This window comes from Bos indicus, chromosome 17, assembly GCF_029378745.1.
Source record: "Bos indicus isolate NIAB-ARS_2022 breed Sahiwal x Tharparkar chromosome 17, NIAB-ARS_B.indTharparkar_mat_pri_1.0, whole genome shotgun sequence".
Taxonomy (NCBI): Eukaryota; Metazoa; Chordata; class Mammalia; order Artiodactyla; family Bovidae; genus Bos; species Bos indicus.
Window position 1 is genome coordinate 4,765,195 of NC_091776.1, and position 14,806 is coordinate 4,780,000.

At 38.1% G+C, this 14,806-nt stretch overlaps 1 protein-coding gene across 11 annotated transcripts in view; it reads right to left on the reverse strand.

The window, feature by feature from the left end:
• The window catches only part of ARFIP1 (ARF interacting protein 1), a 138,426-nt gene that overhangs the window by 23,332 nt on the left and 100,288 nt on the right, over positions 1-14,806 (reverse strand). For all 11 annotated transcript variants that reach the window (XM_070768985.1, XM_070768981.1, XM_070768988.1 and 8 more), the window contains one exon: positions 7,158-7,332. In XM_070768985.1, coding sequence (XP_070625086.1) covers positions 7,158-7,332 — 175 coding nt within the window. The remainder of the gene's footprint in view (positions 1-7,157; positions 7,333-14,806) is intronic.

The following is a 14,806-nucleotide window of genomic DNA, read 5'->3' on the forward strand; positions in this document are numbered from 1 at the left end:
TTCTTTCCAACACGGAATCAATCATTTGATTTTAACGTTTTCTTTTTTTTATCTGTAAGGGGAATAGAGTAGTTGGAGACAGGACTGAAAATCTTGATATATACTTATATCCTTTCAATTTTGGTCCTATCTATTTAAAGGATGATTTTGATTTAAAAGAAAAGAAAATATGTATAGATAGAAAATGTTTGTTTTTAAATAGGATACCTTCTGTTTTCAAAAAGACTTAACCAGATTTCTATTTTTTAAACATAATTTTATTACCTATGACCTATAATTTTGCAAAATTATACATACACTGCTGTGCACCTTGGTCTTTTCATTTATTATTAATAATATGCTCTGAGGATCTTTCTATTAATTACATCCCTAGTCTTTTTTTTTTTAATGGCTGAAAAGTATTCCATTGTATAAATGAGCCATAGTTTATTCAACTTGTTCCTTTCTGCTGAACTGTTGAGTTGTTCCTCATCTTTTGATATTACCAGTGATACTGTGATGAATAACCTTGCATGTAGGTCATCTCATCCTTGTGTTGGCCAGATCTATCTGTCCAGCTTTATCCAGAGCTACTCTCCCTGATTCTCCGCATGCTCTGGACTCACTGACCTTTGACTGGCTTTTGCATATTCTATTCCTTTCCCTTACAGCTCAGAGGTAAAAAATGCATCTGCAATGCAGGAGACACAGGAGATGCGGGTTCGATCCCAATCTAGTCTGGGAAGATCCCTTGGAGGAGGGGGATCTTCAACCCACTCCAGTCTTCTTACCTGGAGAATTCCAGGGACAGCGGAGCCTGGCCACGACTGAGCACGCACCCATCATTCCTTTCCCTATACACCTCTGGTTGCCTCCTCTCCACCCCTTTGGGTCTCAGCTCCAGCGTCACTTCCTCTCTCATGTCAAGACATGTTCCCTTTGTATGCTCATAAGACCCCTCTATTTTCCCTTCACAGCACCAATCACAGCTTGTATTTCTGTAATTAGCTGGTTAATATCTATTTCTCTTACTTGACTCTATGACAGCAAGACTTTAACTCAGTGACTGAAACAAGTATTGAATATTTGCTGAATAAAGGAATAAAAAGTCAAAGGTGCTAATTATATATCAATCTATTCTTCATATTTTATTACATGTATTTATGTTCTACCATTTAAGTATCTCTTGAAATCTTCAGCTCACTCCACTTCCATTAACACTACCCCAATCCTTGCTCCCATCATCCTGTTTAAACTCCTATATTCACTCTTACGTTCTACTACAGCCTCTGAACCATTTTAAGACTTGTCATTTGCCAAGAATTCCTGCAATGGATTCCCACCAACACTCAAATAAGCTCTTCCCTAATGTGGCCTATAAGGCCGGCATGGTTTGGCCCGTTTACCTCCCACTGTTCCAATTACCTGGAATACCCTTTGCTTCTCACTTTACCTGGTGAATTTTCAACATCACATTCTAATAGAAGCCTGACCACTCACTGGTCACAGCCACAATTTATATATACGTACATACATGCATTTTGGTGTGATTTGATCAGTGTTGCTTCTTTCATTGCTATTCAGTTGCTAAGTCGTGTCTGACTCTGGGACCCCATGAACTGCAGCACGCCAGGCTTCCCTGTTTCTTTTACTAGGCTATAAACTCTGGGGGTAGAATTTTTTTCACTTTTGCTCACTGGGTCCAGAACAATGTCCAGAACACCTCCTGGTACACAGTATATAATACATGATAAATGTTTGCTAAGTAAATAAAAAACAGTAACAACATGAAATTACACGACTGAACCCACTCAGGAATTACGCTCGGAAATAAAGCTGCAGGAGGAGTAAGGGGCTGTCTCACAGGATCCAAATGGAGGGAACCACACTTGGCAGTGTTGCGGCTGCTTACTATATTCTATCTTTCAATCCATAAGGGCTTATGTTTTATTTAGAACCAGGTTCTTTTACCTATAGAATATAATAACTTCACATGATTTACGAGCAAATACCAAGAATACTGTTTATACCTATAGTTACAGAAATAAAGATGACAGTAAATCACTGACATGCATCTTTTAAAAATATTGAGTAAAAAAATGAGAGTTCTTTTGAGAATGGGGAAAAAGAATTCAAGAATGTATCTGCTTGTACATATTAAGTAACGATTCACATGCTTCTTAAAATCTGGCAACAGATATCCATTTTTTAAACTCAGAGGCTCATATCGTCTCAAAGAGAAGAATATGTTTGCTCTCCTAGCCTTTTCCAGCATTTACAGCACATTTTTATAAAAATGTAGTAGGCTTTGAGTATTTCCTGTAACAGAACATATTTGTATATAGTCACTGGGTCACCAAAATTACATACATAGCTGTCTTGCATTATCTGTGTTTACTTCGTTTTGTGTTTTTTTTAAATTGAAGTAAAGTCGATTTACAGTGTGTCTTGTTTTTATTCTCTGTGTATTCCGCTCTTCCTCTGTCTCATCACTTTTGTTTACTGGACTTGTCTCTGATAAGTTAAATTCATAATAACACACATACGAAATAAATCTGTAATATATCAGAAAAGAAATCCTAACATACAGGATTATCACTGCATTGTAATTCTATATGAAACATGATGTGAGTGAAGTTCTTTTCATCAATCTAGTGTTAAGAATGACTATAATTTTTAAGAAATTTTTCCTAGGATAGATTCCCAAGTCTGGCTCACCTTTTTTCTCCCAGCCTCCCAACCCCCAACTCCCTTGTCATCCTTTGAGTTACTGACTATAATAACAGAAAAAACTGTGCAATTAATGGTTATAGCTAATTAACTGACATTACCTTAAAGTAAGAATATATTCCATCCTTCTTAAAGTAAGACTATAACAAAATTAATGGGATTCTTAGTCTTTACTTATACCCTAAACTATTGTTGACTCTCTGATACATTCAGGGTCCTCCCCACAATATTATTAGTGGACCCGAAAAGATATTTACTTGTACTCTTAAATTACAATTATCTTAGGGGAAATGTTCATCATCTTAAATTACTTTTTTCACATTCTACATGGTTCTAAGCCATAAAACGTTTTGAAAGAAAGTAAACATGGGCTGCTCACATTGATGTGCTTATTTTCCTCTACTTTTTGCTTTCTCTCCGTGAAAGCGGCACATCTTGCGGACAACAGAAGCGTTTCTGAGAGAGCGTGCTATGCCTCACTCACTCAAAGAGCCAGGTAAGCATCTACTCTGCCCTAGTTGACTCTTACTCACCTCCATCTCCTCCCTTCCCTGTAGCATGCCTCAAATTTTGGGAAGAAATGCAAACACGTATTTGCTAAATGACTACTATACATTTAACACCACTGCTAGGCATCATGAAGCTGTAAAAGAAGGCAGGGTACCTATTCCAACAAAGTGTACAAAGCACCAGAAATGACTATTTTCTTTATCTTGACTATATTTTTTAGTCTATGTTTTGTTTTGAACCTTGAGAGGAACAATAAAAGGTAAACTGTCTTAAGTCAGAAAATAGCTCAAGTTACTTTATTTAAAAGTCTAGGAAAAAAGAAATATTGATGAAAACAGAAACACTATAAGAGCCTAATTAGCTGTGCTCTTATTGTTATGCAACTCAATCTTGTTTAGTAAATAAGAAAGAGAATTCAGAGGTTTGTTTAGGTTAAAGGTAAACACAATATATGGGGGGGACGGATAGGGTAAGGGGTGGACAGAGTATAGACTGTAAACAGTAGAAGAACTCAGGTTTTCCCATTAAGGGTGAATGACAAGCATGGACACATGTACACAACTCTGAGCATTAATGCATGCACATACATACCCAGGTAAGGACACACAGGTATTTTTAATACATACCTATTCCTTTTGTTTTGCCAGAGAGAAAAAAGGCTAGACTAAGCACATATAAAAACCTCAATTTTCTAATAGCAAAGAATCTACCTCCCAATCACTCTCAATTTTTTTCCTTAAGTTCTGAAAACAAAATAAACAAAAATATTCTCACAATGTTTGGCCACTAAAACTTATTACAATAGTCACAGGATGATCTTTAGTCCTTTACTCAATGTCTATTTGCTTTCAGTTTTGCACTCTTCTAGCTGTTTGATTATCTGGCCTCACATTTTATAAGAGGAGTGTCACTATGGGAGGATACTCCAAAAGCCAGGATAACCAAAAGGCCCTCCCTCTCCCCACAATGTCCCAGCAAAAGGAGGTGCACCAACAGCTTTAGAAAAAAACAATAGCCTTTAGGACATCCTCAAGTTACAAATTAGCACTCACGGATGTTTCAGATGACTTATGTTAAAAAAAAATTCAACATACGATATTTAAAAAATAGAAAGCTCATGTTTTGTTCACACTCAAGCACTGAGCAGATTACGTGACAATTGCATATAAAAGAAATACTAAGGAACAAACTCAGCTGCAGTTCACAACAGAAGAACCCCCGACATGAGGCACTGCAGACTGCTGAGAGAGCAAGCAGGGCTGGCGGGCAGTTCCGAGGCCTGCTTTATCCTCCCGTTAGAGCTACTAAAGGAAAAAGGGGAGACGCTGCTCCAGCAAAAGCAAGAAAACAAAAAAATTCTTCTTATGAGCTGAAGTCTTCAGCCAAATCATAGCTGTCTACTGCTTGAAATAACTGAGACCAGGAACATTATCTCTTTACAGTTTTAAAGAATTAAACACAAAAGATAAAAATGTTAAGAGTTTCTTTACATATTTTATTTTAGACAAAGCTGACTGAGTTGAAACTGAAGCTTGATGACAACTGTGGAAAACCCCAGAGTTATTTCTAGGCTCTCTATGAATATAAATAAAATCCTTGAGAATAAATGCAACTTTTTTTTTTTTTAGTTTATACTAAGAAAGGTCTAAAGAAGAGAAGGTGAGACAATGACAATACTATTCTCAAAGAAATGACTTCTAAACTTTAGTCTCCAGAACTCTGACCCTGTTCATTCAAATTGCAAACCCACACCATAAACTTCCTACCAATTGTTTCCATGTGAGTATCTTGTCGTCATTTCAAACTAAACACTGAGTTAAGTAGAACAAGTTCCCAACCTTCATCCCTCATAACCTTCAGGCCAAACTAGCTTCCTCTGTCAATTTCCTGTCATGCAGCCTCGAAACCACAGCTCTTTCCTTTCTCTGCTAATGGAGTGATCCTAGTCCAGGCTTTTTACAAGGGTGCCTGAAGAGTATTTTTAAGTCACAATTTTCTATTATTCCCAACTTTCCTCACTGCTCAGTGTGTCTGCTGAGTCTGAAGACTGTTTTGATGAATGAGTGAGAGAATAAATGTAAAATGCCTAGTAAATAACAAGTGTGCCTTCCCTGGTTCATGTCTAAATCTGGAGATCTACTGCCAAGTTTCAAAAAGAGCTATACAGTAAGACAGTTAGAGTTACATGGCCATTATTTATCCTTGTATAATTTGCTGGTAAGAACCATATAAGCATGGGTGGTTTAGGGACATTAATTGTTTCAAAATAAGCTTATCTCCCTTTTTATAAAGGCAACATACATAAGCTTTCATAGAAAATGTTTAAAATACAGAAAAATACAAAATACAAAAAATAGCCATAATGTCACTATTCAGAGAATAGCACACAACAAATACCATTAGGTTCCAAGAAAACACAATTACCATTTTAAACATTCCCTAAAATCATTTCCTCTACTAGCAGAGGTCCTGGACCCTCAAATTAGATGAATTCCTTTTTTTCCATTCAAATCAGCTTCAGGTAGAACCCATAAAATGCTAGCACACTTTATGCAGCACTACACCGTACAGTGCTGATTCTAAAATATATGTCTATATCTAAGTACTGACATATTCTTATCCTTCAAAACATTAAACCAAATGACCACAGTGAGTGCCACAGCATGTGCTCAGCTAATGAAACTAAAAGGCTCACTCTGCTCTTGTCTGAGTAGTGCTGAGCAACCTGTCTGATGACTCTGCTGAGATCTCCTTTACTGACAACATAATGGTTTCAGTGTAATGGGAAATCAGTACTTTTCATGCACTGTGGCTAAAAGAAAAAAAAAGGTAAGAGCAGTCCTGGTCTCAAGGAAATCTATGCAGCTTTTATAGCAGCCAGAGGAGTTTCTAAGGAAATATTAAAGAAGACAAGAAGATATCAAGAGACAGAACTGAAAGATACTAAGGTACCCGGGAGAAAGCAGAGCTGGTGTTCTATTATGACTTCAGAGGGTGTGCAAAGCACAGGAAAGGGACCACCAATGTGCAGCGTGAGACCCTATCTCCACAGGACGCCACACCTCTTCTGGGCAGAGCTCCCAACTGGGAGGAGAACTGCAATCCTTCTCCCGATCCCAGTGTGCATGTCATGTTAAACACCAGAAACTACTCTCTACTTACACCGGAGCCGCTAGCCTGTTATCCCATGACCCTACCTCCAACAAAAGCTACAGTAGGTCCATATCACCTCTCACTGCTCTAGGTTTTGAATGTGTTCATGTTACATGAAAATAAGCTGGAAAATTGATTTCTTAGCTTGCTTCTTTTAGGTTATGCTAACTGCAGCCCTAATCAGAACCTTTCAGTTATTCCTCATTTATTAGGTACTGAGAAGAATGCTGTTCCCTTCCTGAAATCTCTACCTACCATTAATAAAAAGTTTTCAAAATATTCAGAACCGAATATACCATTATGTAACTTTTTAAAGCACTTGATACCAACACCAGTCTGAAGATCAACATCAAGTATTTTTTGCCAATTGTTACATGTGAAAGACTCGAACAGCACAGCTGATGACTTTAATGACAGAAAAGTGAAGGTAAATATACTTTATGTACTTATAAACATGAAAACACTGTTTATAAATGGAATTTCATTTCTAACAACTCCCAAGTTGACCCTTAAACAATATGGGTTTGAACTGTGTGGGTCCACATACATGTGAGGTTTCTTCAACAGTAAATACTACAGCACTGGATGGTGGGCTGAGTCTGCAAATGTGGGGCTGCAGACACAAGGGAGCCCTGGGCTCAAGGAACCAAGTGTGCCTTACACGTGGACTTCCAACTGCACTGGAGGGCCAGTGCCCCCAATCCCCAGGTGGTTCAAGGGTCAACTCTATAATCAAAGAGTTAACAGAGACAAAAAAAATCTCAGAAGGTAAAGAATACATTTACCTTATTTTCTTCTAGAAATTTTAACTTGACAGAAACATCATTGCGCATTTTATCGTACTTTTCCTTATGTGCTTGGAACAGATGCTGTGATTGCTCAATCTTTGGCAGAGTGTTTGCATCACGTGGTCCAAGATTCAGTTCTTCCAAATCAGTACGATATGCATCATATTCAATTCTGGAAAGAGGAGAATAAGTGAAGCACGCTACAAAGACAGTGTGAAGTAAGTTCAGGAGGTGAAGTGGAACTACCCAACCGTCCCATATTATACATTAATATATAATAATCCTCATACATATTTGATACTTTATGCTTTTAAAATCAAGTATCTTCTTACAAAGAGCTATTAATATAAGCATGGTGGTGGGGAGCTGCTGCTTTTTTTAGAGGGAGGGGAGACTATCTCTTAATCTCATTAACTCTTCCTTTTCAAGCACAGTATCAACCGACAAGTAAAATTTCCACAATTTAAAAACCAGGTTAGGGACTTCCCTGGTGGTCCAGTGGTTAAGAATTCTTGCTTCCATAGCAGGGGGTGTTGGTTTGATCCCCAGTCTAAGATTTCACTTGCCACAAAGGCAGAGCCAAAAAAAAAGTTAACTTCATCTCTTTAACAGTATGTTTTATTTTACCCAATATATCAAAATATTATCACTGTAATACATAATCAGTGTAAAAAAATCTGTTACTGAGCTACTGTACTTTTCGGGGGCGGGAGACTGAGTCTCTGAAATCCACTGTTTAAGTTTCCATCACATCTCAATTCAAGCTAGTCACTTCATGTGCTCCACAGACACCCGTGCTGAGTGGCTATGGTATGCACAGCACAACTCTAGGTGGATTTCCATATCGTTAGTATTCAGAACATGACCACGGTATCTTCCATGGAGCACTTGATCACCTCACGCTCCCTGAGAGGCCCTCCCCCAATGCTCTCTCGCCATTAAAGCTGACACAGTCACCCCAGCACTGCCACTGCACGATCCCAGTCCTCACAAGCTCTCTGTCATGGCAGCCAAGTAGCGATAGCATTACTTTGCTCATTAAACAGTGACTTATGCAGTAGTGTCAACTGTTCAGTACTTAGACAGGGAATACAATCACAGAAAACTAACTAAACTGATCACATGGATCACAGCCTTGTCTAACTCAATGAAATTATGAGCCATGCCGTGTAGCGCCACCCAAGACAGATGGGTCATGGTGGAGAGTTCTGACAAAATTTGGTCCACTGGAGAAGGGGAATGGCAAACCACTTCAGTATTCTTGCCTTGAGAATTCCATGAACAGTATGGAAAAGATATGACATTGAAAGATGAACTCCCAGCTCAGTAGGTGAATGGAGAAACAACTCCAAAAAGAATGAAGAGATGGAGCCAAAACAAAAACAATACCCAGGTGGGGATGTGACTGGTGAGGGAAGTAAAGTCCAATGCTGTAAAGAACCATATTGCACAGGAAGCTGGAATGTTAGATCCCTGAATCAAGGTAAACTGGAAGTGGTCAAACAGGAGATGACAAGAGTGAACATCAACATTTTAGAAATGGACCAGAATGGGTGAATTTAATTCAGATGACCATTATATCTACTACTACTGTGGGCAAGATCCCTTAGAAGGAACTGGATTGGCCCTCATAGTAAACAAAAGAGTCCAAAATGCAGTTTTTGGGAGCAAACTCGAGAATGACAGAATGATCTCTGTTTGTTTCCAAGGCAAACCATTCAATATCACAGTAATCCAAGTTTATGTCCCAACCTATGCTGAAGCAGCTGAGGCATAGGTTGCTGAAGCAGCTCAAGTGGAATGGTTCTATGATGACCTACAAGACCTTCTAGAACTAACACTCCAAAAACATGTCCTTTTCATCATAGGGGACTGGAATGCAAAAGTAGAAAGTCAAGAGATACCTGGAGTAACAGGCAAATTTGCCCTTAGGTACAAAATGAAGCAGGGCAAAGGCTAACAGAGTTATGCAAACAGAACACACTGGTCATAACAAACACTCTCTTCCAACAACACAAGAGATGACTCTATACATGGACATCACCAGATGATCAATACTGAAATCAGACTGATTATATTCTTTGCAGCTGAAGATGGAGAAGCTCTATACAGTCAGCAAAAACAAGACTGGGAGCTGACTGTGGCTTAGATTATGAACTCCTTATTGCCAAATTCAGACTTAAATTGAAGAAAGTAGGGAAAACCACTAGACCATTCAGGTGTAACTTAAATCCTTTACAATTATACAGTAGAAGTGACAAATAGATTCAAGGGATTAGATCTGATAGAATGCCTGAAGAACTATGGATGGAGGTTCCTGACATTGTACAGGAGGCAGTGAGCAAGACCACTGCTAAGAAAAAGAAATGCAAAAGGCAAAATGGGTGTCTGAAGAGGCCTTATACATAGCTATGAAAAGAAGAGAAGCTAAAAGCAAAGGAGAAAAGGAAAGATATACCCATTTGAATGCAGACTTCCAAAGACCAGCAGGGAGAGGTAAGAAAGCCTGCCTCAACGATCAATGCAAAAAAATAGAGGAAAACAACAGAATGGGAAAGACTAGAGATCTCTTCAAGAAAATTAGAGATACCAAAGGAACATTTCATGCAAAGATGGGCTCAATAAAGGACAGAAATGGTATGGACCTAACAGAAGCAGAAAATATTAAGAGGTGGCAAGACTACACAGAAGAACTGTACAAAAAGGATCTTCATGACCCAGATAACCATGACAGTGTGATCACTCACCTAGAGCCAGACATCCTGGAATGTGAAGTCAAGTGGGCCTTAGGAAGCATCACTACGAACACAACTAGTACAGGTGATGGAATTCCAGTGGAGCTGTTTCAAATCCTGAAAGATGATGCTGTGAAAGTGCTGCACTCAATATGCCAGCAAATTTGGAAAACTCAGCAGTGGCCACAGGACTGGAAAAGGTCAGTTTTCATTCCAGTCCCAAAGAAAGGCAATGCCAAAGAATGTTCAAACTACTGCACAATTGCATTCATCTCACACATTAGCAAAGTAATGTTCAAAATTCTCCAAGCTAGGCTTCAACAGTACATGAACCATGAACTTCCAGATGTTCAAGCTGGTTTTAGAAAAGGCAGAGGAACCAGAGATCAAATTGCCAACATCCACTGGAACATAGAAAAAGCAAGAAAATTCAAGAAAAACATCTATTTCTGTTTCAATGATTATGCTCAAGCCTTTGCCTGTGTGGATCACAACAAACTGTGGAAAATTCTGAAAGAGATGGGAATACCAGACCACCTGACCTGCCTCCTGAGAAATCTGTATGCAGGTAAAGAAGCAACAGCTAGAACTGGACATGGAATAATGGACTGGTTCCAAATTGGGAAAGGAGTATCTCAAGGGTGTACACTGTCATCCTGCTTATTTAACTTATATGCAGAGTATATTATGCGAAATGCTGGGCTGGATGAAGCACAAGCTGGAATCAAGATTGCCAGGAGAAATATCAGTAACTTCAGATACACAAATGACACCACCATTATGGCAGAAAGCGAAGAGCAATAAAGAGCTTCTTGATGAAAGTGAAAGAGGAGAGTGAAAAAGTTGGCTTAAAACTCAACATTCAGAAAGCTAAGATCATGGCATCCGATCCATGAAACAGTGACAGACTTTATTTCTTGGGCTCCAAAATGACTGCAAATGGTGACTCCAGCCATGAAATTAAAAGATGCTTGCTCCTTGGAAGAAAAGCTATGACAAACCCAGACAGCATATTAATCAGCAAAGACATTACTATACCGACAAAATTCCAAGCTAGTCAAAGCTATGGTTTTTCCAGTAGTCATGTATGAGGTTTAGACCATAAAGAAAGCTGAACTGATGAACTGATGCTTTTGATCTGTGGTGTTGGAGAAAACTCTTGAGAGTCCTTTGGACTGCAATGAGATCAAACCAGTCCATCCTAAGGGAAATCAACCCTGAATATTCACTGGAAGGACTGATGCTGAAGCTGAAGCTCCAATACTGTGGCCATCTGATGAGAAGAACTGACTCCTTAGAAAAGACCCTGATGCTGGCAAAGATTGAAGGCAGAAGAAGGGGACAACAGAGGATTAGATGGTTGGATGGCATCACTGACTGGATGGACATGAGTTTAAGCAAGTTCCAGGAGCTGGTGATGGACAGAGAAGCCTGGTGTGTTGCAGTCCAAGGGGTCACAAAGAGTCGGATACGACTGAGCAACCAGACAGTGATCTCAATTCAGTCAAAATCAGTACCACAAACTTATGCCCTAAAACTAAATTTCTTTATTAAACAATCTATAGTACAATTTGTATCTATTTTGGGAAGGAAACATACTCTGTAATGTATATATGACTCGAGAAAGAACATGAGTCCCTCATGCCAAGCCCAATTTATTCTCGACTCATACTGAATTTAATAAATTTCACCGTCAAAAGCATATCATTGGTTCATTCATGATACAATTCATTCAACAAATACTAAGTGCTAACTTTATAAGTTTCAGGCACTGTGCTAGAAACAGATTTTATCTACCATCTTCATAGCTTATCTTCAAGAAGTTAACAGTCTAGACTGAGAGAAGCTTTTAAACAACTACAACAAAATGAGATAAGGGATACTGCCATGGGGAAAGGAAGACGGAAATCAAGATGAAGAATTACTTAATCAGGTATCTGAACAAGCATCTCAGGAGAACATTAAAACAAGTTTTAAAGGATGGTTAAGAGTTTTTGAGGTGGGTTGGGGCTGGGAAATTGATGGAGCATTTCAGGAAGAGAACAGCATGCATCAAGGCACAGATCTGTAGATACCATGACACACTGGGCAAGTAATGCAGTAACTTACAACCTGAAGTTGGAATAAGATCACAAAAGGAATTAGTTATCAGGCAGGAAGGCGGAACTGAGATTAAGAAACAAACACGCAACAACAGACTGGTTCAAAACTGGGAAAGGAGTGTGTCACCGTGCCTTATTTAACTTATATTCAGAGTACATCATGCAAAATGCCCAGAGTACATCATACCCAGAGTACATCATGCAAAATGTCTTAAGCTTTTTTTTTTTTTTCCTCTTGCTCTCATTTTCTGCTTCAGAAATGGGAATAATAATCTAAAAACATTTTTTTCCCCACCAAAACCCATATATACAAAGTACTTAGGACCCCTGCTAATAACTAATATTTTTAGAGTGCTTTATCATTTCAGCCAAATTAGAAGAGGGATGGACTGAAGCAAACATACTAAAATCAGTAAGAAGTGAGAGAGAAATAAGCAGAACAAAAATAAACAGTAATGTGTGGTGATTTAATGTGAAGACAAATATTCTTCATTGCCATGGGGTATACCTTTAAATAACAGCAACTAATTTAAACACAGTCAAAGTTATAATACTGACATTAATTTTTACATCCAGTTTGCAGATGATGTCAAAGTAAAACTTTCCCTAAGAGCTTTCCCTAAGAGCTAAAAGTGCTCACTACCACCAGGAAGAGAAATATACTATGTTTTCGAAATGCAACTCTTCACTTCAAGGTTGCCAGTCTGAACTGAGACCCTACCAATAAAGTTAGTGATAGCTGGTTACTTTATGGCTTATGTAAAACATATGAAACAGGTGTACACATCTGAAAAGTTTTGACCACAATTGGCTCCCTTGTTGGTGCTGCTCTGTAAGTCTTGAATAGGCTGTTATAAGATTTTCTATGCATGAAGCCCCAGACAGCTAGGAAATACTTGTGCGATGCATAATAGGGAGCGTTAAAAGGCCACCCAGACATCTGCCTAAACTGCCACTTTGTGTGCTGATCAAATAGCTGACCCTTGCCCTAAAAGTCAATAAATTCTGGTTTTGACAGAGGAGAAAATTCAACTACTGAGAAACTTTCAGTCTGGGATTCTTTTTCAATGTTATCCCTCAGTAGGCAATGTTTTAGTGTTAGAACTAGTCAATGCCTCAGCTATTCCAAAAACGGCATAGAAAAGTTAACCACCAAGCTAAGCTTAATGAATAAAATCATATACTGAAATTTCAATATGAGAATAAATTATGAGGTGGGTCATTATTGTTGTTGATTTTTAAAGTATATACAGAGGTTGTGTAAAGGTTTCCTGACAACCAGCTATCCAGTATATATAACTTGATTGATAATTCTGTTCAAAAATTTCAAACGAACCTATATTATTGGATAAATTGAGATTTTTTATATCACATTATACATTAAGTCAGATTCCTCATCGTAAGATATGAAAGCTATTTTTTTTAATTAGATATGAAAATTTGAGATTAGTACAATTCAAGTTTGAGGCCTGATGATCAAAAATAGAAGGCAGGAGCCCATGGATTTTCATTTAACTTTGAAATCGGTTCCAAGTAAATAACCCACTTAACCTCTAGAGGCTTATTTTTCTCCTTTGCAAATTAAATATAAAATGTTTTGTGTATGATAAGTGACATCTAATGTATTTTTCTTTAATATGGGTTAATATTTTTAAAACCATGTTAGAAATAAGTGCTGAAGAGAAAGATATTACATGTTTCAAATAAAATATACTTTATATTTAAAAATCAAGATAGGTGGACAATTACAAAGTAGAGAGACAGAAACTAGATTCACATAGTTCTTAACTGGGATACTTTCAGAACAAAAGAAATTTCAACTTCAAAACTACAGATATTAGAACAATCATTTTTAGATTAGAAAATAAGAATGTTTGAAATGATTATGAGATAAAAGGAAGAGTATTCATTATGAACAAATTAGGATGCTATGAAAACGAACCGACAGATTTGAGAAGAAATAGCTCATAGAAATAAAAATATACATAATAAACATATATCCTTTGAAAAATACAGGCAATGTCCATGAAAGGATTTAAACAGGACTGGAAAACCAACTACTGGGAATGTTACCAAAGGAAGTCGTACTGAAGGATATTTTACTGAGACATTCCTTCAGTGTTACTAAGCAAAATCATACTGATAGATTTCTTCATTTTTTCCCATCTTCTAATTGTAATACTATATTACTAAATTCTTCAAGCAATAAAGGAAAGTAAAAAAACCAAGTCCAAAACTTAAATAAGGCACACAGATCTATTTGTGCCCTTCTCCCACCAGACAACCACAAGTACTTGTCTTGACCTTCCTTTCCAAGTCACTGAGAATCTGATATGTTAATACTAAAATGAGAGCTACCAACACAGCACAGGATAGAAGTATCTCTTCTTATGCAAAGATCAAAAGTAAACTTTCAAAATAAAAAAATCCTTGACTTCCCGGGTGGTCCAGTGGTTGGGAATCCCACCTGCCAACGCAGGTGATGGGTTCGATCCCTGGTCCAGAAGGATCCCCCATGCCATGGGGCAACTAAGCCACACAGCACACCTACTGCGCACGCACTAGCGAGCCCACGAGCAGCAACTGCTGCAGCCTGACTCCCCAGAGCCTGTGCTCTGCAACGAGAGAAGCACCACAATGAGCCATGCACACAGCGGGAACACCCCTGCTCGCCACAACCAGAGGAATCCCACACACAGCCAAAAATAAATGAGTAAGATTTTTTTAAAAAGAAAAAAAATCCCATTTAAAATTGTCAAAAATAACAAACAAAAACATGAAAAACAGAGTTGAAATAACCCTAACCAAG